Here is a 22,980-nt window from a genome sequence, read left to right on the forward strand (position 1 = left end):
GTTGCTGTGCATGGACCAATTCCTTTAATCTCGGCTCACGCTGCGTGCTTTCATATGTCTCCGGATCTTATTACAAGAGGAAGGAAAATCAATTGGTTAAATGTGTTTTGAACACCATGCTTGTCATATCACTCATTTGTTTGTAAAGATGGAAAGCTTGGTTCATCCAGAATGCCACCTAAAGAATTTCCATCAGTGCCGTCTGGTTACAGAAGCTGATGGATTAACCTCTCTTGGCTGAAATCGGTGATCAATGGGCTTCGGTAGAGGAATATTCCAGTGGGAGGGCACAGCTCCCTCTCCCAGCTAAAGAGCAGTAAATGTCCAGGAAAGCCCATTATACATGCTAATGCCTGTCACCGCTTCATTACGCCGCAGCACCGTCCAGCCTCCAGTGGGCCTCGAGGAAGCCACACTATTACCTGAACATTTCTCGGCGGGCAGACAGTCCCGAACCGTTCTTTGTGCTGGCACAGTTTAGGAATCAAATCCTCTTAAGAGAATGAAGGGTTCTCGGGGAAATGCGTGAAAAACTGTAATTGCATTCATGAACATGTCTTTCTTAAAACATAAATCAGTGGCAAAAAAAAAAAAAAAAGAAAAGATGGATATTTATATATATTTGCTCCGTCCTGCTGTGTAATACCCAGAATCAGGGTTTCCTGTCATGTCAAAGGTAGGATTCATGCAAATTTCCAATCTGGTGGGTTAATTACTATTGCTGGTAAGCGCATTAGCTGAGAATATAATAATTACAATAACAAAATTCAGACCACTTCAACAACTTTGGGTAATAATTCCGAAGATATACTCCGTTCATTAATGTGACTCCACATTTTGCCTATTTGACTACAATCCATGAAAGGCGGCTTCAATGGGATTACATTACTATTATTCCTACAGAGAACCTTGCATTACAATAGCTTGCCCATTTAAGACTGAATATCATTAAGAATACCCTCGGAGAATTTCACCCAGCTTGGAGGAACCCTCCTTTCATTCCGCATTGTAGTTCTGTAATAAAGGCAAGCAGAAACAGGGTGAAAACAGTCATTGTTCATGGCAAGTTAGGGAGAAATCAGTAATAATATTCCGTTTCTGCAGTGCTATAGTTTCTGCCCGTGTTTCCGAAAGCAACCGTGAATGATTACAGCGAGACTCCGCTAAGGTAGCTGTGTGGATGATTGATAGGGCATTAATCAAAAGATGCATATCTGCCCCAGAATTTGTTCACAAGCTTTCTTCTAATAGCTGATTTCATGTTCACTGAGCTCTATGCCAGTTTGTCCAATTTATTTTTCAGTGTACAAGCCATTCATCAAAAAACACAATGATTTAACGCCCCCCCCCCACCCCTTTCCTTTTGGTGAATGGGTATTACTAAGTCCAAGTACCTTATTCTGCTCATTAAAAAAGCAAAGACCCAAAGACCCCACTCCACATACATTTGCAATGTGACACAGAGTTTGCGGGAGCCTCCGGACACCTTTCCAGAGTTTCCTGAGCTCAGGTCGGCGTAGAGGGGGCACCTCCGGCCCCTTGCACGTCGGATGCGGGAGGGCACCGCATCGGGGGGCTCAGCATGCCAGGACCCGATTAAGAGTCGAGGCCTTCAGAGGAAAGATCCCACAAGGCAGGCGATGCTCTCGGTGGCTTGTTTCAGCGATTTACCGACGTCCACAGCCGGGCAGGACGGGTCCGATTTTACTTTCCAAAAGATGTCAGAGGGAAGGAAAGCAAGTTCCAGGCTCGCCCTGACCTCAGCAGACTCGGGGAAGGGCAGGCACGGCTCTCGACACATCTGGGGGGCGTCGCGTCCCCTTGCGGGGAGAAGCAGGTGCCAGGAATACATTCTCCAGAATGCAGGGGCTCTCGGCTTCCAGGGGACACGATGGGGCTCGCCTGGCCGCTTATTCCGAAGGAGCCAGCCCAGCCACGCTGTCCCCCAGGAGTCCCGGGCAGGGGGCCGGGTCCCGCCCCGCACAGCCCCGCGCTGCCACCGGCTCCTGGAGGTGCCCGGGTGGCGGGCTGCTCCTCTGGGCCACAGAGCCTCTCTGGCACTCGAGGACCATCGTGGCCCCTGGCACTGTCACGGCAGCAGCAAGGATGGGGAGCCCGGCTCCTCCCGCTCACCGGGGCACGTGGAGGTGGGGGCGAGCAGAGGCCCCCCACGCTGTTCCTGTGGGGTCCCTGCTGAGCTCAGCACAGTTGCCTCCCTTCTGTCAGCTGGGCCTTAGCTAAACTGTCACCTCCTCAGACAGCGAGGCCTTCTGAGACCCAGGCCCCCTCGGAAGGAGTCCCTCCGATCACCTGCTGCTGGAGGACACTGCTGCTCCCTGGCCACACCTGCGCTCGGCCAGTCACACCCTCCCTCCCTCCAGACCCTGGCGTCCCAGGGAGCAGGCCCTCAGTGCCTGGAACACGGCCCAGCACACAGCAGGTGCTCAGGATTGAGCCAGTGAGCCGCCGGCCTCTCCTTCAGTCTATTAGTTCCCAGTTACTGCTGCGACAAATTATCACAAACTGAGTGGCTTAAAACAACACACACACACACACACACACTACCTTACTGGCTCATGAAACCAGCCCTGGGTGCTTCTGGAGCCTACAGGAGTCCTGCCTCTTGCAGTTTCTAGAAGCTGCCTGCATCCTCTGCTTGTGGCTCCATATCACACTCCCACCTTCCTCTTATAAGGATGCTTTTAATTGCATCAGGGCTACCCGAATAATCCAAAATAATCTCCTCATCTCAAAATCCTTAACTTACCATGGCTACAAATGCCCTCAGGACGAGGACCTCTTTGGGGGCCTATCAAACTCCAAATACTCAATTCAAAGAAAAATACGTTTTCTTCCGAAAACTGCCACTTGGCGATGTGTCTATAAAACAATATAAACAAAGCTAGTACCTAGATTCATGTCTTTCTATAGAACTTTAGGGACTGAGGAGTCTTTGATGATTGCAGAGGTCGGAATTAAGAAGAAAAAAAATAAATCCCACCTTTAGAAGTCCTGAAGAGTTTATGTATTCATTCCACAATTTTCTAGAAATGTAAAGTATTGATATTGTTGAGAGTTTTTATAAATCTCTTCTTCATCTTCTAAAGGACCTTAAAATCTTGGTCCACCTGAGTGCTGTTACCTCAAAGCCTTTTACATTTCTGCTCACCCTACTCTTTCCTGTGGATCACATGAAAAAAGATTAATTTTACAATCTGATTTCTGGATTCTCTTCACTCAATATATATATATTTTTTTGCTATGACAATTTTTATTTCCAGAACATCACTTGGGTTTTTTAGCAAATCGATTCCTCTTTTCAAGCCTTTTAGTTTTTACGTCATTTTTATTTTTTTTTAATATTTTATTTATTTGTTCATGAGAGACACAGAGTCTTCACTCAATATTTACCAGATTAAATATAATTTTTAAAGGACTATTTAGCTTTCACTTCTTTTCCAAATGACTACGGGAAAGATGGGGTAATTTAAAAGACAAGTATTTATAAAACTGTGACTTACAATTTATTTACTTATGACACTAGGAGGCAAAGTCAGATGGCCCCCATCTTCCCAAGCAATGTGCTAACAAGGTCACAGGCCTCCTGAGACAACAACCCAGAAGTAAGTCTTACGGAGGAGAGGAAAGATAAGTGCTCGTCATACAAGTGTGAGGAATATGGGTTCAACCGTCCCCAGATCCCACGGAGCTGTCAACCTGGGATGTGCATTCTAGGCATCCCATCCCAGACACAGTGTGCAACAGTATGTGGGGGAGCTTCTAGAAACTAGTGATCCTTGCAAAACACTTTTGAGAGATGCTCTTCTAAAACAACAGTTATTAAACCAGAATAAATTAATTTCAATATTAATTTGCCTTTTACTTTCCTCAGAGCAGAAAAGGAGAAAGGTGTGGATTTTAGGTCCTCGACCATAACGTGCGTGGCATCCTCATCCACTAAATATAATTTCCAGCCAGTAGAAGAGTTTTACAGTTATAGAAATTTTTTTTTAAATAAAATACTTTAAAGGAGCATTCCTCTGTGTTTGGTGACTCAGGGACAGAACTCTGAGCACATCTTTATAAAACTACTCACGGTCAGTTCCCCCTTTATGTTCGGTGCTGAGCTAACAGTGATCAACAAACTGATGTCTAAGTGGGAAGCAGTTCTCCTGTTTTCCAAAGATTTAAAATGAAAACTCCCCAAATCCGAATCTTTGAAAAAGGTGTTTTTTTTTTCAAATCTTTGAAAAAGTTTTGATGTATTTACTATCAAAAATCAGAGGTAAAGGTTTTCCAATACTCTTTTGCAAAGTATGGTCAAGTTTTGCAAATTGGGCCTTGTTTCTTAATTTGCAGTCAGTAGCATAGTCACGCCTCATTCAACTGGAAGTCTCCTGTCTGGGACTCTAGCAACTTCCCCCAACCTAGCTAGAATTTGGAGTGTAAATAGAAAGAAAATGTTAAGCGAAATAAATCTCATAAAATGCACACATGAAATCATGCATCAATTAGATGCATCAATAGATCCCATGTATACTCCCAGAGCATGAAATAATTTTTGCAACTAGAAAGGTATCTATTATAACCAATACGCCATACTTTGAAATTCATAATCATTTTCCACTTTCACAACATTGTTTTTTCACGCCAAGGAAGTAACGGGAGCCGACATTTGTACAGAAACCTTATGATCGATCGATCAGTCCATCAGGTTTATATTTAATTCCTAGAATGACATATAAGTGGGAACCCTAAAAGTTCCTATTGCTGAAGATCATTCGCTCAACATTCATTCAACCTTACTATACATAAAGGTATTTCGGACATTAATATTCAGGTTGGATGGATGAAATCCAATTAAAATGGCTATAAGATAAGCCCATACGTGTTTCAAAAACAACTCAGGCATTCTACACACAACAGGCGAAGAGGGTAGGGGGTGCCGGGTATTGCAATATGGGAACAGTGTACGTGGAGTGGCGTAATTTGGCCTGCCGCGGTCTTTCACATTGGCAGGATAAACAGAGCCGATGGCAGCATGGAAGAGATCTGTTATTCAGTAAAAATAAGGCAAATAAATCAAGGAGCTCCAAGAAAGATGGCAAGAGGCTGGATCACCCAGCCACCGCACACTGAGAGGTAAAAGTTTCTGCCTGATTGTTTAATGACGTCCATCCAGATGGCGGTTGTCCCTACCTGTGTCACCGAAGGAGGGCCACTTCCACTGCACGCAGTGCCACGGCTCCTCTGTGGGAACACAGGGCCTCGGGGACGAGTGTGCACGAGTGGTGCTCTGCACTTCTGACCTACATCTTCTGCAGACAGGCCCATGGGTTTCCAGGCCCATTTCTAGGACCCTCACCATCTCCTACCAGCGTGAAGAGTAAAGGGCATGTGGCACCCCTGCGTTCTTAGGAAAGGTCTAGTTTTAAATCTGAAATCAGTGCAAACTACCTACAAACACGTGTTTCGTTAATGGCCCTGGTTGCTGTATTTTGCTGGGATGTGAATTTCCGAAACAGCCTTCGAAGCTGCGCATGTGACACCTGGACGATGTATTTATTGCTCTAGGCTGGGGCACAGGGACTGAGAACCCCCAGGCTGCAATTTCTGTGTGAAGAAGCCAACGAGGCTACCTGCTTTCCAGCACCCGGTGTCTCCTGGCTCTGCGGCTCATGAAACCACGAGGCCAAGGCAGGCTGCAGTCCGCGCCTGGTAGGAGGAGGCCGGGTTCAAGAGGAGAGAAGCAAGTGGGGGAGGAGGAGGTGCTCTAATCAAAACCGACTTTGTGGCTACTCTGTGGCTGTTGCACTAACGAGGCCGTCCACTTGCTGGCTACAGCTGTGGAGTTTACTGCGCAACAGCTGCCGTTCAAAGTAGGAACGGGGCCTCCCCAGTGCTGCTGAGAGTGGGCCAACACGCATTATTGCTCATATAGGTACAGGCTCAGGGACACACATGCCTGCACGTGCTTCTATCTGAAATGAGAAAAATAAAAGCTTCCAATTCTATCCATAAAAGCTCCCAGGGCACGTTTATTGGAAAACGCAGCAGCTTCAGAAGTAATGAGCGCACGCATTAGACCCGTGCGCTCACAAAAACAAGCAGGGATCGCCCCAACCTTTACACGGAGGTGCGCACACTCTGTGGATACTGCTCTGCACCAAAATCCGTCCGGCTTTACGGGACAAAAGTGTTCTAAAAGGCTTGAAAAGCCACTTGCCATGAAACCAACAACCAGACAAGACCTCCGTCAACATGAACAGCGGTGACACCCTCTCCAAGGAGGTTTGGCTGGGAGCACCCAAATCATGGAACTGGCTCGGCCATGCAGATGTGGCCAGAAAAAGCATAATCAGCTTTTCAAAAACACCATCAGGAATTATGATTTGCCTGTAAGGACGAGCACTTCCGACCAATCCTTTTAGCCGGGGCTCCCACTGGGGAGGCCTAAGAGAGAGGAGGAAGGCCTGGGGTACAGAACGAGAAGGTTCCGAGCTGGCCCCGCCAGGGTCTACGTGCAGCACGGCAGTCGCCGAGTGCCTCTGGTGCAGCCCACCAGGCTCCCGGGCATCAGCTCCCTCCACCCAGACACAATGCAGCCTCCCAGCCTCCGGGGAGGCTTCCAAGGCTCCCTGCCCGGCCCCGATGGGTGGACGGGTGGACGGGCGGCCGATGGCTGTGCGCAAGCCGGCCCCTGCCTGCCCCCTCAGGGGCGCACCTCCCCCGTCACTGCCATCGAGCCCTGCGCTGCTGACGTTCCCTCGACGCCCCATCCCTTCCCATCCCACGGCCCCATCTGGTCCCTGCTCGTACCTGCTTGGAGCTCGGCGAGGGCAGGGCTCGTGCCGCACACGCCTGGCAGCCCCAGGCCCGGCCCGGTGACTAGTACAGTTGAAGATGCAGCTGAATATTTGGGGGACTGAACGACTAACTGATAAATGAAGTGCTGTCTAAAACCAGTGACCACAGATGGCAGTAAATAAAAACTACCTTTCTCGGTATTAATCACTTTCACTGCTGCTGGGGGAGAAGGAGTTTGTCACCACTCTCAGAAGATGCGATCAGAGTTGCAGGACCCTGGTCATCGGCACCGTGCTCACCCCCGCTGTCTTCTTCACGGTCTCCCACCCAACCTGTGACGAGCAAACCGGCCCAGAGCCGAGCCGCTGCTGGAGGCCCAGCTGGTGCCTGTCCTGCCTCAGGAAGTGGCAACAACGGTGGCTTCCTCCAGGAGCCTGGGACCCGCGAGTGTGGGCCGCTCTAGGACACAGGCCACCGTCCACACCCCAGCCACGGCTCCGGGGTCGTGGGCGGACACACTGTTCTCACTGGGGCGCTGCGGTGCGTGACACCTGACCCCCCCTTTCATCGACGTATCTGTCCTGGCCACGCCAGGCCTACAACCACTAGGACACAAGCCCACCTTCGCTCTGGCCATTAAATTCAAAGCGAGAACGCTGTCACTGGTGGGATGGGAATGAGTGGCCTACTCATTTCTTCTTGCAGGTTATGTTTGCCTGGAGACCACAGGAAGAGGAGCGGCATCCGAAACCCCCCTCTTCTGACTGCGGTGCAATTTCCAGGGGAAGGTATTCGCAGAGGCAAAGGCACTTGTACTGTCCTGCCATTAACTGGGTGTTTACAACATCCGCCTTTAGCCACAGAGGCTGGAGGCTACAGGTTGTATTTGATAAATGTGACTCATCTGGGCTTAGATTGGAGTCTTCAGGGGGACGGACAAGTTAAAATTTCTTGAGACAGCCGAATAGTTCACAATGACCCTTTGGAGCCAAATAGTTCAAAATGACAGGGTTTTTTTGTTTTGTTTTTGTTTTTTTTTTTTTTGGAATGGTCATTTTTGTTATGATATTTAAAAGATAAGATTTGTGACGTACATTTGGACAATAGGGTTGAAAAGTAAGACAAAATCAAATACGCCAAGGGGCTTCCGTGAATAAATATTTGCCTTCTGTGCTATTTCTATAGCAGCCTGAATTATTCACCAAATACATAAATACAAGAACCATACACAAAGACAGACATTCGTGTTTTTAACCTTTTATTTTGTATCCATCCTTCTCTCTCTCTCTATAGCTCTCAACCTATGGACATATATTATTCATAAAGACTGTTAACATTCTGAAAACCAGGATTATTCACCTGCAATCGGTAGAAAGTTCCTTTAATAAAGGTGCTGATGAGAATTCCAATTACTCATTAAAGTGCTCCTTCAGGGGCGCCTGGGTGGCTCAGTCTGTTAAGTATCTGACTCTTGATTTCGGCTCAGGTCATGATCTCGGGGGCGTCAGACTGAGCCCCGAGTCGGGCTCTGCACTAAGTGTGGAGCCTGTTTGAGATTCTCTCTCTCTCTCTCTCTCTCTCTCTCTCTCTCTCCCCCTTTGCCCCTCCCCCACTGAAAAAAATGAGCTCCTTCATTTATTCACCGAAGAAAAACATTCATCAAGTGATGTCAGGGCGAGAAGGCACAGGTGTTACGGGCGGCAGCGTGCAGCCCTCTGGTCCGTGCTCTCCGCCAGAGGGAAAACAAAGAGCAAACCCCTGGATGAGCCAGGAAATACAGGAATTTCAAAAAGCAGCAAATGCTATCATCAGCCCCTTGGGGAGTAACACCCGAACCCCATGCTACGTGGAGGAGAGCGATGGCATTTTTTGGCAAACTGAATGCGTGACTTCACACCGAATGCCGTCCTTCTAACTTAGCCAACAGCCATCGTTCTGCACTGCCAGTTCCAGAAGCAGGTCAGGTGTCAGAAAACAGTGCAAAAGGTCCAGTGTGTTTGGGGTCAGTTACGAAGCAGGGGATTGGGATATTGGCACTCGACCTTCTCCGACTTCTAGCAAAGACCCATCGTGTTGAAGCGTAAAACATGAGGAACAGTACACTTTCCCAAACCTGTGACACAGAAACAGTGAGCGTGCCTCGTACCAAGCACTCTTCTGGTACACAGCAGCGGTTACACGCACCCTCAGGCCACACTCGCTCCACTATCTGTATTGCTCCAGAAGGTCAGCTACCCTTTTCAGCTTTGCTCACATTGCCCCTGCCACCCACTGGTCCTACCACTTTTACAGACTATTCCTCAAGTCAGTTTTTAGGTCACAAGCTCAAACTTGGAACAGGGCAAGCAAAACACTAACATCACCCCAGCTACAGGACGGGCAAGTGGTGCCGAGGATGATTGCTCTAGTTATTGTATTATATGGCAGGCTGAAGTCATCCTGGGTTGTCTGCATGGCTTTTCATGCATTAAAAGCAACCTCTGGTCCTAACCCACACTGGCTGCACATTGAAGAAGGAGAGGTCAGGCTGCCAGACAGAAGAAAGAATGGGAAGGATCCAAAGGCGAGGAAGAAGAGGGGTGCATGGTGGCCGGGCCCCCCTGGCAACAGCAGGCCCTCCTGGGACCTGACTGGTCCTTAAGGCAAACCTCTTTTTCCAGCTCTAATGAGAACGACAGGGTCTGTTGGAGCTCCTTGGAAGCAGGGGAAGACGATCAATCCCCATCAGGATCCAGTACTAGGTCCCCCGGGCCGAGGTGAACAGATCCAGAAGGCAGAGAAGATGGGGGTAGGGAGGTAAGGATAAAGCAAGACAACACTGTGACCGTCTGCACCATATTCTAATCTGAGGCTCTGAGATGCTGGGAAAAGTCAAGCTAGCTGGGCAGAGAGCCAGAGCGAAGAAAAATTAAGGAGAAGCAAGAGAAATAAATGCTCACAAGTGATTCTGTGCGAATCTCATTTTTGTGCGTATCCTGGCGTGCCATATTTCTACCACTGTCATGCTATGACTGCTAGTCAAGCCACATAATAGTTACATAATTTTAGCAAATTGAGATACGGTCATTGGCAGCCTTTGATCCTGGGAATATGTGCCAGGAGTGCGGGAACAGCCAGGCTGCGGTTCAGAGGCGGGCACACTTCCTCAGAGCCAGCCTGGGATGATCGTGGGGGTCCCAGGGCCAGGCCGTGCTAGCTCGTCTCCCGGAGAGGCACCATCCGGGATCAATCCTCCTGAGACTTCGCCTATGGGTAGGGGTCTTCATCCTGGCACTGCACACCTACGCCAGCTTTAAGAAAACACGCCGTGCCCTCTACAGGGGTGCCCTGTCTGTAGCTTACAGATGTGAAGGCTGAACTCCAGAGAGCTGACCGGCAAGGAAAGTTTACCGAGCTGGTGGCAAAGCTGGAATCTGATCTGTGCCCAACTCCAAAGCATTTGTGAGGACAGTGGCTAATCCCGAAGACACCGCAGGACCTCCCTCTACGGACTGCTGTCACGTAAGCACGGTTATTGGCTTTGCTCTGCGTTTCCACACTTTAATGACCACATTAACCGAACAAAGAAAAGCAGAAGAAAATGACATCCCGTCGTATCAACATAGGACTTATAATATTTAAACACTAACTTGTGTGCCATGGAGTATTGCTGATAATTGAACAAGCAAAGACTTAGGACTGTAATTGAGAACCTCATGGAAAAAATGGTGGTATCCATCATTTCTAGTAAATACGCTGTGTTACTCCTGCTAGCGTTTTCTTCCCCAGCCTGTTGGGGTTTCTCGAATACGTATACCCGTCATGGAACACCCATCACCTAAGAACTGAAGCTACTGCCCATGTGTAGACACACACCAATAACAGAATCCTCACTTATTCAGAGCAAGGCTAGCGAACACAGCCTTTGACACGTCCTTTTAAAGCGAAGAACTACCCATGGTTTGCAAAACTCTAGTTCAAAAAGACTGCTTGCTAGTGGGGCGCCTGGGTGGCTCAGCGGTTGAGCATCTATCTGCCTTTGGCTCAGGTCATGATCCCGGGGTCCTGGGATCGAGTCCTGCATTGGGCTCCCTGCGGGGAGCCTGCTTCTCCCTCTGCCTGTCTCTCTGCTTCTCTCTGTGTCTCTCAAAAATAAATGAATACAATCTTACAATAATAACAACAGAAAGACTGCTAGGGACTGAATTCTTAAATTAGGGGAGAAACACTGGGGGGAAGGGTCAACTAAAGTTGATAACCAGGGTTGCGTAATGAATGAACTCAAACCTGATCTAATTCTATGCCTGAAACAAGCATTTGGTAACTAGCACAGTTCAAAACAGTGAGTGATTAGCTGATAAAAGCAGCGTAGGGACCCCTGGGTGGCTCAGCAGTTTAGCGCCTGCCTTCAGCTCAGGGCCGGATCCTGGAGACCTGGGATCGAGTCCCACATTGGGCTCCCTGCATGGAGCCTACTTCTCCCTCTGCCTCTCTCTCTCTCTCTCTCTCTCTCTCTCTGTGTCTCTCATGAATAAATAAATAAAATCTTAAAAAAAAAAAAAGCAGTGTAAACACACCTAAAACTCATCACCTGGCTTACTTTTATTCCCTACTTATTGACATCAGCCCATGTTTGATCATGAGCAGCGAGAAATATTTTACAGGAAGCACGTTTACAGCAGCCTGCGTTTGTGCCCTCGCATGCGAGTGCAGACACGAGGCACCTCACCAAAGGGAGTGTCAAAATGTTCTCGCTGTAGGGTGACAAAACAGAGAGCTTTCAAATTAAGCTAAAAATACGTAATAGGAACACAAGGAAATCTTCATTTGCCCCATCGCCTCTGACAGGTATGCCTTCTGATGTCATCCCACGTATTTTCCCTTAGATTAAAAATCCTGCTGACGCCTTTTCTTCCTTCCTGAAATGTGCACCTTTCCCCACCGCAGTGAACAGCCGAGAATCACACCACGCCTGGTCTTCCGATTTCTGCTCCTGTCATGCCAGGTGCTCCGCAACCGGGGCTGGACCTGGGGCTTAGGTGAAAGATCTGCCCTGCTCACTGCCTCTACGGAGGAACTACGCCTGGGCATGCGGGCTACTGACTATACGGTCCGCCACAAGTTCTTCTGGGCCCACTAACTGGCTCTGGAATTCACTGCAGCGGTATCTGCGCGGGACCCGGGGCAGGCCCGGTGTCGCGCTGTCGCGCTCATCCTCACGGGCTGTCAGCACTGACCCTCTGTTCAAGAAACACATAATGGATTCTGGAAAATACGTACCTGATTGCACTCGCAGACAAGTGGCCGTAGGAGCCGCTCGCTGAAGAGCTGCTGCGGGAATTATTGAGAATCGTGACCAAGGAGTTGGGAGATGTCCTTATCATGGTCTGAAGGTCAAAGCTGTGATCGGACAGCGGTGATATGGACAGTGTACGTTTTCGGCTCGGCCGGGCAGACAGCCTGGGGCTGGGGAATCTGGTGCCTGTTACATGAACAAAACAGAACCCGATTACCTGCGGTTGTGCTCGGCACCTGCTCTGTATCGCGACTTGCCCCGGTGGAAGAAGTGAAGGAGAGGAAGCCGGAAACGTGCGGTGACAAGTACCTCTCCACCCACTGGTGATCTACTGGCTACAATTGAGGAAATTAGGGAAAAATATTTATCTTCCAGGGCTTACCTCGGGGGAGCTCTGTTTATTAATGTGCAGGCAAAATGATAAATTGCTAAACAAAAGGGAAAGACTTTTATGTGTTATCCCGCTCATTTCTAGTGATTTATGAATCTGACGGCTGCTTAGATATTCCCATCATTAATTCACCACAAGCGACAAAGACAGTGGTCCCCACAGTTCTACACAACACACCCCTCCCCATCCCAACACGCACCATTTTAAGGCAATGAGCCGAAGGAGAGAAGGAATTAAAGTATCCAAAGACTAAAAATTCAGCTTACTTATGCCCTCATTTCCCTAAGATTTCTGAAGTTATCCGATCCATGTATACTTACAGCTTTACTAACACAACAGATAAATGCATTACCCGAAATTAATGGTTCTCAATTGGGGGCAATTATGCCTCCAGGGGACATGTGACAACATCTGGAAACACTCTGGTTATCACAATTCTCGGGGTGCTACTCGTCTAGTGTGCAGAGGCCAGGCGTGCTGCTGAACACCCAGCGACGCCCAGGACAGCCCTCCACGAAGGAGAATTCTCTCCCTCCAGTAGCGCCGAGAGTGGGGGAACCCCCCTCCGTTCCCCATACTCTAAAGGCATAAGCCCCAATAATCTCAAATCTCAGCATGGTTTGGAGATGTTCCAAGTTGGAACATTAATGCACAAGCATTAAAATATGGGCTTTGATGAATCTATTTTAATCCTCTGGACCTTGCTTCTCCAGTCAGAACTAACAGGGAATAAAGCATTTATTATTAGAAATCCAGTCTTTATTAAGACTCTTCCAATGAAGTTCTCATCTGGAGGTTAGTAACTCGCGCGTAAATGTATGCCAACTTAATACAATGCTTTTTACCTAAAGAGTTAACAATTAAATATGCCTACTTGCCTTGAATATGGTAGACCCTAGAGATCTGAATTTTAGGGATTGGCTATGAATGTGGCCCAGAGGCCCACACTCCACTAAGGTCAAATTTACGTTACAGAGTCATCAAACTCAAGTTGAATGAAAGAATGAGAGCACAATCCCACTCCATAAGAAGCAAATCAAACACGATTAATTTTGAATAATAATGGAGGGTTTCTATTTTAGAGTATGGGTACACTTTCACACGGGGGCACTACACTTTTGCAGTACCCAGAGCACAGAAGCAGAAGGTATAAGCCTTCTTTATAGAAAGAAGCCTAGGCGCTTGGTCTCTGGAAACTTCCATGGGAATATTTCTTTCATCATGGACCTTGACACAAGATAACAATCCAACGTGCTTGGAGACCATGTAATGAAACGATATAGATGGATATGAGTCCACAGACGATCTCAGAGAATACACAGATATACTTTATAGTTAAAAAAATAAATCACAAACTGGAGCTTAGGAAGTCAAGTTAGTACCATCCACGTGTAAAGCTGGAAAACCAATTTGAAAGATGAATATGGTGGCTCCTCAAATTTTTTTTCAGACACATTCAAAACTGAGTTTCTTCCTTTAGAATCATTTTGTTATCAGCCTGATTCAGGTCGTGCTCCTACCAGCATGGCTTTCCCAGCTATGAACACATCTTTTACTGTTTAAATCAGCATCTTACTTTTATTATGGCATCTGCCTTTCACATAAATGTTTCACATTTACTCCCTTATGAGAAGCTAATTTCATCATAGTTTTTCAGTGAAGAAATACATTCCACTTCCAAGCAACTCCAGGGACTCCAGATTTAGTGTCTACTTTCATATAATCCTCAGCAATAACCCTTCTCAATGGGTCTCAGTGATCACAGGCAGAGTTAAGAGTAATAGGACATTCTAGACAGAGAGGATTCCTGGAACCCCTCTAATTCTTTAAATCTCTAACTACATAAGGTGGCCATTGATGCTGTGAAGCAAGAAAGGTCTTAGGGGCCCCTTCCATCTCCCACAGACAGAGCCCAGAGGCCTTCCTTCATCCTTCCAAGGAAGCCTTCCTGTTGTTGCCCATGGCCTGGCTGGTTCAGTCCCTTTCTGTTTTTCTCTCCAGGGTGGGCTCTTAATAATTAGGTCTCCACCAATACGAATAATGTAGTTTTTGGGGAGCCCTCGGTTCTAGAATGTTCCTCCTAGGATTACTTGCTCTCTTGTCTTTTAAGGTCATCAATCCCAAAAGACAGAATTAGAGCCATAAAACAGACTTGCTTATTCTAACACGCGACATATAAATACTCTGTCCTGTAAGTGGTGGAAACCAAGATATGCCCCTTGTCGGCATACTTAAATGTCAAATGCTCATCAAAAACCAGTTTATTGTGGTTCCCACCACCTGAAGAGTCCTAAAGATCCATTAACAATGGATCCGAGTGACCAGCTAGATACCAGCTGGGCTCTGACACTGCAGGTGCACCTCCAGTGTAGTAATTTGGAATTGTTTTGCTTCTCTGTTGGTAAGGTCTCCTATGATTGAAATGCTGGGTGCTCTTATGTTATGCTTAACTAAGTGCTATTTCAATTTTTTTTTGAAGGAAGATAGCACTTTCCAACCCTTTAATATATGCTTCCTAACCCCCTTATAAGCAAGCAAATGGAGAAAAGTCAGCATTTTGGAATGGTGATTCAGGATCCTCCGGGGAGGGGAACAGCTAAAACCCAAGGTACACATTTTAGAAACAGCCAAGAGAGAAGCGGCCCAGGTCTACACTGATCTTACGGGTTCCTTCGGAAACGGAAGCCCGAGCATTCTTATTGTTCCAACACAGATATCTCCGATCTGCCTTTCTGTTAATTGTTTTGTTTCTCTGTTCTAATAAAGAATTCTGACAAAGAATAAGGAGGTTTCTTTTTATGTGATGAATGATAGGACATCTAAATTCCTACTTAATGACAATCAATTTACCATATACTCAGGCAAATTAAAATTCCTTTAATTAGTTTTTACAAAGTAAAAGGGTAGCTTCATCCTTTATTTAGATAAAAACCGCCACTGCCTGACTGAACATATTCTCATCAAATGTAGAAGGCAATACGGCTGACCTTCCGAGGACTCTCCCCTATTTTAATTCTTTATTTGCAGATTTTCAAATAACTAATTTGCATAATAACACTGAACTTTTTCCCCACAATCCCTAATTGAAATGTGGTTATGATGAATCTGAAACGTAAGCTCTGGACTCTACAAAGCCAAACAACACAACCCCTGCAGAAGATGGAACACGTTTCTTGTACTTTTGGGTGTGGTAATGAACTCCATGGAAAGCAGCGCAAGCCGGGACCCCGCGTAACCCAGCTGGGTTCGTTCGTGGCCACAAGAGGACGGAGGCTGTAGAGGCCACAGGAGGACGGAGGTTCGCCCTGTGTGAACCAATCGCCCTCTCTCCACTCCAGGCCCGAAGGCTGCCTTACTCACCATCACTAGAGACCTGACCAGGGTACACCTGTGTCACAGAAGAACCCAAACAGACTGTAGATGAGAAAGCACAGCCACCAGAGAAACGAACCAACCAAGCCCTGGCATATGCCCTACTCAAAGCCATGTGGTTGTCATAGTCAAAGGGCAGTGGCCTCCGTTGCTATACACCTCGTACGACGTTTCGCATTCACTTCCTGGCACCTGGCAAATGGAACTGGAAGAGTGTGAATAAATAAGAACTCTTGGATGTTCTGAACCGTGACACTCACAGGCTCATTTGTCTCTATGTCTAGATAAGTGACCCAAAGGCATCACCAAAAGCCTTGAGGGATCCAAAACTAAGTGATGTAAAAAGCATCAAGGATGCCATTATCTTCTACAGTTATGTACTAAAAATAGTCTTTCTGATTAGGAAATGCTTTTCAGTTTTCCTCGATTAAAGGTCGTAGTGAAATATAATTGTTATTGTAAAGAAAACATATGAGGCAAAATAAACCCATGGAAAAAATGTAAAAACCAAGTCTAGGGTTTTTAAAGAAAATTTTTTATATTTTTAAAATTTTTTTAATGTTTAATTTTTTAAAGTTGATTTTTTTAGGGATGCCTGGGTGGCTCAGTCGGTCGAGCGTCCAACTCATGATTTCGGCTCAGGTCATGATCTCGGGGTCCTGGGATCAGGCCCTGTATTGGGCCCCCTGCTCAACAGGGAGTCTGCTTGAGATTCCCTTTATCCTTCCCCCTCTGCCCCTCCTCCACTCGCATGTGCTCTCTCTTTCTCTAAAATAAATAGATAAATCTCTGACAAAAAATAAGAATAAAATAAAGACTAAGTTTTAAAGCCTAAAATCTAGAAAACCTCAAGGAGTGACTGGGTGAGTACATCCACATCATCAAACACATCTCTTTTTTGTTATCAGGACAATCAGGGCAGGAGACCTTTTTTACACCTTCCCAATGACAAAAGTCTGCATCTTCCAGTTTGTTGGTCTCGTAGAGTTCTACAAGGAATCCCACGATGGCCCGATATGTGGAAGCTTCTTAGAAAACCGAGCAGAGCAGAGCACCAATTATTCTTCCTCCCTCCCTGGTTTCAAAAGTTAGACAACCACCTAACCTGTGCATCCATCTCTACAACCCACGAGTCAGCATCCACCACCACCAGGCTACAGGAAAGAGCCCCCTCACTTACTGTCCATGGCATGAAGATATTCCATGTGGATGGCCCCAGCGCCGGCGGTGGCAGCGGAGGGAATGATGTCTGCGTAGGGGCTGCGCTGGCCAGCCAGCAGAGCCATCTGATGATAGTATTCCGCTGGGCTGACCCCAGCATGGGGGGCTAGGAGAGGAGACAAGGAGAGTACAGTGACTACTTGAGAAAGGTCAATGCGAAACTTCTCTCGAGACTTCCCAAAGTCCGTCTGCCCCGTGGCCCACATCAAGATGCCCTTTTTATGGCTCATCCTAGGTTAAAAGCTTAACTCAAACTGTGCTTTCACTGAAGTCTACAAGGTATCTTTCACTTGAAATAAAACCAAAGAAAAGGAAGAGAAAAAGTAAGATACATCATACAATTTTTGAGGCTTAGAGACACAACGAAGAATTCCAAACGATTCAAGCGTATTTATGTTCTCCTTCTCACGTGTGCCCCTTCCAAATTCAATCACTCTGACATGAAATCACTGTGTGTTCACATATCTTACAGGGGTAGAGAACTGAGACCCCTGTGCTATCTTCCTGGACACACTTAAAATCCTTCCCTCAGCTTCCGGCAGGAGCATCTGAGTCGGCTCTCACGACCTGGAGGGCCCAGGGACTACGAATGGAAAAGCCAGCATGGTTTTAATAATGCAGGACCGGGTGATAAGCTGCAATTTGGGGTTCCATAATTTTAAAGCTCCTTTCTCCCTTTTTTTTTCATTACAAAATCAGAAAGGAAATACACCTATCATTCTGGTGCAATTTACTGGCAAGAGTCAGCTCTGCGAGAGTGGGATAATAATCTGTTTCCACTGCCAATCTATGTGCAAAAGCAGCAAGATACTGTGGCAGTTCTAAGGGTGGTCTCCAGATCCTCCAAGATCTGGATGCAAATCCCAGCTCCTCCTCTTCCCGCTCCCAACAGTTTGCTGGTGGCAATGAATGTGACAGCGCTCGGCACACAGCATTCTATCAGTAAAAGTTAGTTTTACAATTATCATGTAGAAATATGTGTAATCTAACAATAGGTCTGTGTATGTTTTACACGTGTTCACGTGCTTCTTATACATGATAAAAATATAGAGATAGAGATGCACACGAACCTCTTAGCCTACGTGTGAGAGCCATCGGGACTTGAGTTTATTTGATTATTAGTTAAGATTCTTAAAAGTCAGGAAGAGGAAGGCACAGCAAACCAGTCAAAGAATGCTTTATTCATACTCATCCTCAAATGCCACAGAAAACAGAAGACAAGATGCTTTAACTCGAGGTACCACTTTCCACCGGCCCAACGAAATTTCTGCAAGGCAGGCATAGCTCCAAGTCTGCTGTGAGCTGGCCTCCCTGACCTCTCTCCCTCTGTTCTCCGGTGTGGTCATTTCTGCCAACTCCCAAGTACTCCATGGAGACGACTCTCCAGTTTTTCCCAGTGTCTCACCAAAACAGGAGAACTGACTTGGGTCTGACTCTCTTACAGTTTCATTTTTTTTTAAATGTGAATCTTGTCCAAATGGCACAACGTATTCCTTAGGTACCTCATAAACTGTGTCCGCTGCACTGACTCAGAAAGAGGTGAGCTATTGGGGCAGTGCAGCTGCTCTTGGAAATACAACTGAGTAGATTTACTAAGAACTTTCATACAGCCTCTGACCTCTCCCCACCAGGCATGGCCAGCTCCAGGAAGGGGCTCCAGGGAGGATGTGGGCAGCACGCAGGTCCCACGGATCAGAGAGATTGGTGGTGCCCTGTGCTCTGACACAAGCCCCGGTGACTTGTGGGTGTCTCTTAAGAGAACTCATAACCTATTTCTTTTTTAAAATATTTTATTTATTTATTCATGAGAGACACATTGAGAGAGAGAGAGGCAGAGACACAGGCAGAGGGAGAAGCAGGCTCCATGCAAGGAGCCCGAAGCAGAACTCGATCCCGGGACCCTGGGATCATGCCCTGAGCTGAAGGCACATGTTCAACCGCTGAGCCCCCAGGCGTCCTGTAACCTGCTATTTCTAATTAATATGGCTTATGCAATACTGGACCTTCATTCAGACTCCAGCAATCGTGGGCAAGTGTTTGTTGGATGTGTGCAGGAGGTGGCAAATGCTCTTCCTGAATCAAAGGAGTGTTCTATAATTTGACAGTTATGGGACACACAGCTCTCATTAGAGTCTTGTGAAAAGTAATTAATTGGGAAGCTAATAGAACCAACAGGAATTTGACCCCTGAGAGCTTAAAATGAGCATCAAATATAATAAAATTAAAGCCCAAGTTTGCTTCTCTTCCCACTCCATCCCTCTTTCAGTTCTCACTGGGCACAGTCAAGGTCGGAGGGCACGTGCAACAGATCTGGACTCTCATGTTCTCTAAGACTTGCTACTCAGAGCGGGGTCCACGGACCAACGCGCTGACCTCACCTGGGAGCTTTCCAGCCTGCAGAATTCCAGTGTCCCCCCAGACCCACCCCAGCCCACCCCGAATCACGTCTCGTCATTATTCCCGGGTGGTCCATGCACACCGTGGAACTTGACAAGCGTGAGTCTAATGGACACATCGGTACAAACGTGCCTCTCAGACGTGCAGGACAGAACAGTGTTGGTTGGAAGGTGAGCAACCTGGCTGGTTACACACGCATGTGAACAGCATCTGGGCCCCCACAAGAGGACGAGGAGCCGCAGAACGAAACTGTGGCTGGGAGCAAGGTGTCTGCAGCCAGTGAGTCCCACCCCTGCCACTTGGGAGCCAACGGGCCATGGTGCAAGTGACTTAGCCCCTCAGCTCATTGCTCTCCTCCTCTGATAATGGAGACAATGACCCCACCCTCAGGGACGTCCCCTCATGCCGAAGTGAAGCAGGCTCTGAAAGCCCTTAGCATGGGGGCACCCAGTGGCTCAGCTGGTTAAGCGTCTGCCTTCGGCTCAGGCATGATCCCGGGGTCCTGGGACTGAGCCCCACATTGGGCTTCCTGCTCGGCGGGGAGTCTGCTTCTCCCACTGCCCCTCACATTCTCTCTCATTCTCTCATTCTCAAAAAATAAAACCTTAAAAAAAAAAATAAAAAGCAAGCACTTAGCACAGCATCTGGCACATGGGAAACACCCAGCAAACATCAGAGCTGCTGCACAGCACATTCCAGGTGGGGCCAAGGTGGAAGAAGAAGGAGCTAGAAGGAAAGGGTGAGGAAGGACTTACCATCCGTGGGGCTGAGCCCCCGAGCTGCCGAGATCATGGAGAGGGACGGGCTGTGTAGGGACCGGATGTAGTCCATGTAGGGGTTGATGTAGGGGTGCGGAGGGCTGAAGGGGGGCTCAGAGGCTGCGGCGGGGTTCCGGTGTGGGGAGATCCTGATGAAGGGCAGGTCCGAATATGTTGGGCTACTGGATAAAGCAGAAGGCCTGGGGGAAAGAGAAAACCAGACACAAGAGGTGTGGGTGAGACAAATTCTCCACGGGCAGAGGCTGTTTTCTGCAAAGGAAAATAAGAATGAGGTTAAATGAACTCGAAGGGTCTTGGGTAAAAGACACCAGGCGTTGATGTTTCTGATGACCTTAAAGTCATGGCGACAATGCAGGTAGGACGGTACTACACAGTGATCTGGGCAAAGGAAATGAACCTCTGAGATAGTTGACGGCACTTTGAATACAGAAAAATAAAGGTTGGCCTTGGGCTTTGCTTGGGACGAAAAATTCTAGCCTAAAAGGTATCTGATGTTAAGTTGTGCTGCGATGGTATCTTCCACTTGACCTGAACATTTAGATTCACCCCTGGAAACTTACCTCTCACCATCATGGTGTTGCCCTAATAGAAAGAAAGAGAGAGAGAGAAAGAGAGAAAAAGAGAGAAAGAGAAAGAAAGAAAGAAAGAAAGAAAGAAAGAAAGAAAGAAAGAAAGAAAGAAAGAAGAAGAAAGAAAGAAAGAAAGAAAGAAAGAAAGAAAGAAAGAAAGAAAGGAAGGAAGGAAGGAAGGAAGGAAGAAAGAAAGAAAGAAAGAAAGAAAGAAAGAAAGAAAGAAAGAAAGAAAAAGAAAAAATTGCAAATGCGTGTGGTCATGCACACAGCGGAGCTGCCCAAAAATTAAGGATGCCAACTGTAAAAGTCGGTAAGAAATGTGAAATCAGACACTATTTCTTGGACTTTTCCTGCCCGGGGTTTGTGGTTTGGAGGACAGCCCGTTTCACAGATCCAGGCTTCACCTTTTGGAAGACAAGCCCTCCTCTGTGAGCCAGCACCGAGCCCACCCGTCCTGCGACACTCAGCTTTCCAGTGGCACCCCGATTAGTCACATCCAGGGATTCAGTGCTCCCGGGGCTACAAAGTTGGAAATTGAATGGGGGGGGGGGTGGTTGATCGGGCTTGTGCCTTGGTTACGATGAGCTGATGAAGAAAAATTCTAAGACACACCTTGCTGCCACCATAGCCTGGATGGCTCCTGGGCACTCCTTCCCTGGGGACAGCGGTTGGTTTCTGGAACAGCCGGTTTGCGCATCCAGCTTCCCCCCATCCCACCCCCCACACACCCCAATCACCACCACCACGGCCTTGTTTCTTCTCTAATAGAAAATGTTTTGTGTGGCTAATCCAGTGAAGCTACGACAGGCTGGAGGCCTGTGCTCTCCGCTTCCTCGCTCACAGAGGCCAGAAAAAAGAGGAGGCCACGAGAGACAGGTCCCCTGAGCACTGCAAATTCCTCTTAGGCCACTGGCTTTAGGCACGACACGAAAGGGAGGGGACGAACACGTTCTCATCACGCCTCCTGAAGCAGAGGTGCACGGGCCGGCCCCCAGCACCCCGTCAGCACCCAATCTTGGGAGAAGCCAGCTCCCCAAGTGCACAGCACAGCCACTGAAAGAAATGGGGCCGCAGATCAGATCACACACTTTCTCTCAGTGGACAATAAGGGGTTGAAATATGGGGGCTGGAGGGGGGTAGGACGTTCACTTGCTCTTTCGTCCTCTTTTTCACTCTGAGCTTAAAAAACCAAAAAGTGAGGCTTTTTTTTTTTAAGATTTTATTTATTTATTCATGAGAGACACAGAGAGAGAGAGAGAGAGAGGCAGAGACACAGGCCGAGGGAGAAGCAGGCTCCATGCAGGGAGCCCAAGGTGGGACGCGATCCCGGGTCTCCAGGACTGCGCCGTGGGCCGAAGGCAGGTGCTCAACCGCTGAGCCACCCAGGGATCCCCAAAGTGAGGCTTTTTATTTGCTAATCAGATGCCACCTTTGGTGAAGTAAAAATTAAAAATGCCGAGTTTTCTAAATTTCCATGCGGGCACAGTGAGAACTCCACCACCTAAGAACAACTGTTTCTTTTTTCAAAGCCTTCACTTGAGGCTTTCCATACCCACCCAGAAATTAGTAAAAATTACTTGCTGCTTACATCGAAATCGGCACGGCCGGTCAGCTTACCCACCTCGGCTCTTTATGACAAGCCAAGTTAGCTCGGTCTGGTTGCTGAGATCCCAAGTTCCACTTAGGCACGCTGCTACTATAGAGCAGGGGGAAGCTCCAGTTCCTTAACTCACGTTCTACTGAAAAGGAAAATCCACTTTTCCAGCCCCATTCAAAAGTAATTACTATGGGGACTATGGGTGGCTCAGTGGTGGAGCCTCTGCCGTGGGCCTGGGGCATGACCCTGGGGGTCCTGGGATCGAGTCCTGCATCGGGCTCCCTGCATGGAGCCTGCTTCTCCCTCTGCCTGTGTCTCTGCCTCCCTTTGTGTGTCTCTCGTGAATAAATAAATAAATAAATAAATAAATAAATAAATAAATAAAATCTTTTTTAAAAAAGTAATTACTGCAAATACAAACTTATCTGTAGATTTATGATGAGAGATCAGCACAGCAGAAAGGTGGAAAAGCAGATATTTCCAGAAATCTATGAGATGCTAGCTCTCCTAGACAAGCTCGTCTCATGATCCACAACAGTACAGACTACAGACCAGTGAGGGCAGTGGCA

At 47.5% G+C, this 22,980-nt stretch overlaps 1 protein-coding gene across 4 annotated transcripts in view; it reads right to left on the reverse strand.

Moving 5' to 3' along the window:
• GLI3 (GLI family zinc finger 3) overlaps positions 1-22,980 on the reverse strand; it is a 269,004-nt gene that overhangs the window by 65,117 nt on the left and 180,907 nt on the right. For all 4 annotated transcript variants that reach the window (XM_072760058.1, XM_072760057.1, XM_072760061.1 and 1 more), the window contains 3 exons: positions 20,219-20,421; positions 17,026-17,172; positions 12,067-12,268 (listed from right to left, as the gene is read on the reverse strand). In XM_072760058.1, coding sequence (XP_072616159.1) covers positions 12,067-12,268; positions 17,026-17,172; positions 20,219-20,421 — 552 coding nt within the window. The remainder of the gene's footprint in view (positions 1-12,066; positions 12,269-17,025; positions 17,173-20,218; positions 20,422-22,980) is intronic.

Source organism: Vulpes vulpes, chromosome 5 (genome assembly GCF_048418805.1).
Source record: "Vulpes vulpes isolate BD-2025 chromosome 5, VulVul3, whole genome shotgun sequence".
Lineage (NCBI taxonomy): Eukaryota > Metazoa > Chordata > Mammalia > Carnivora > Canidae > Vulpes > Vulpes vulpes.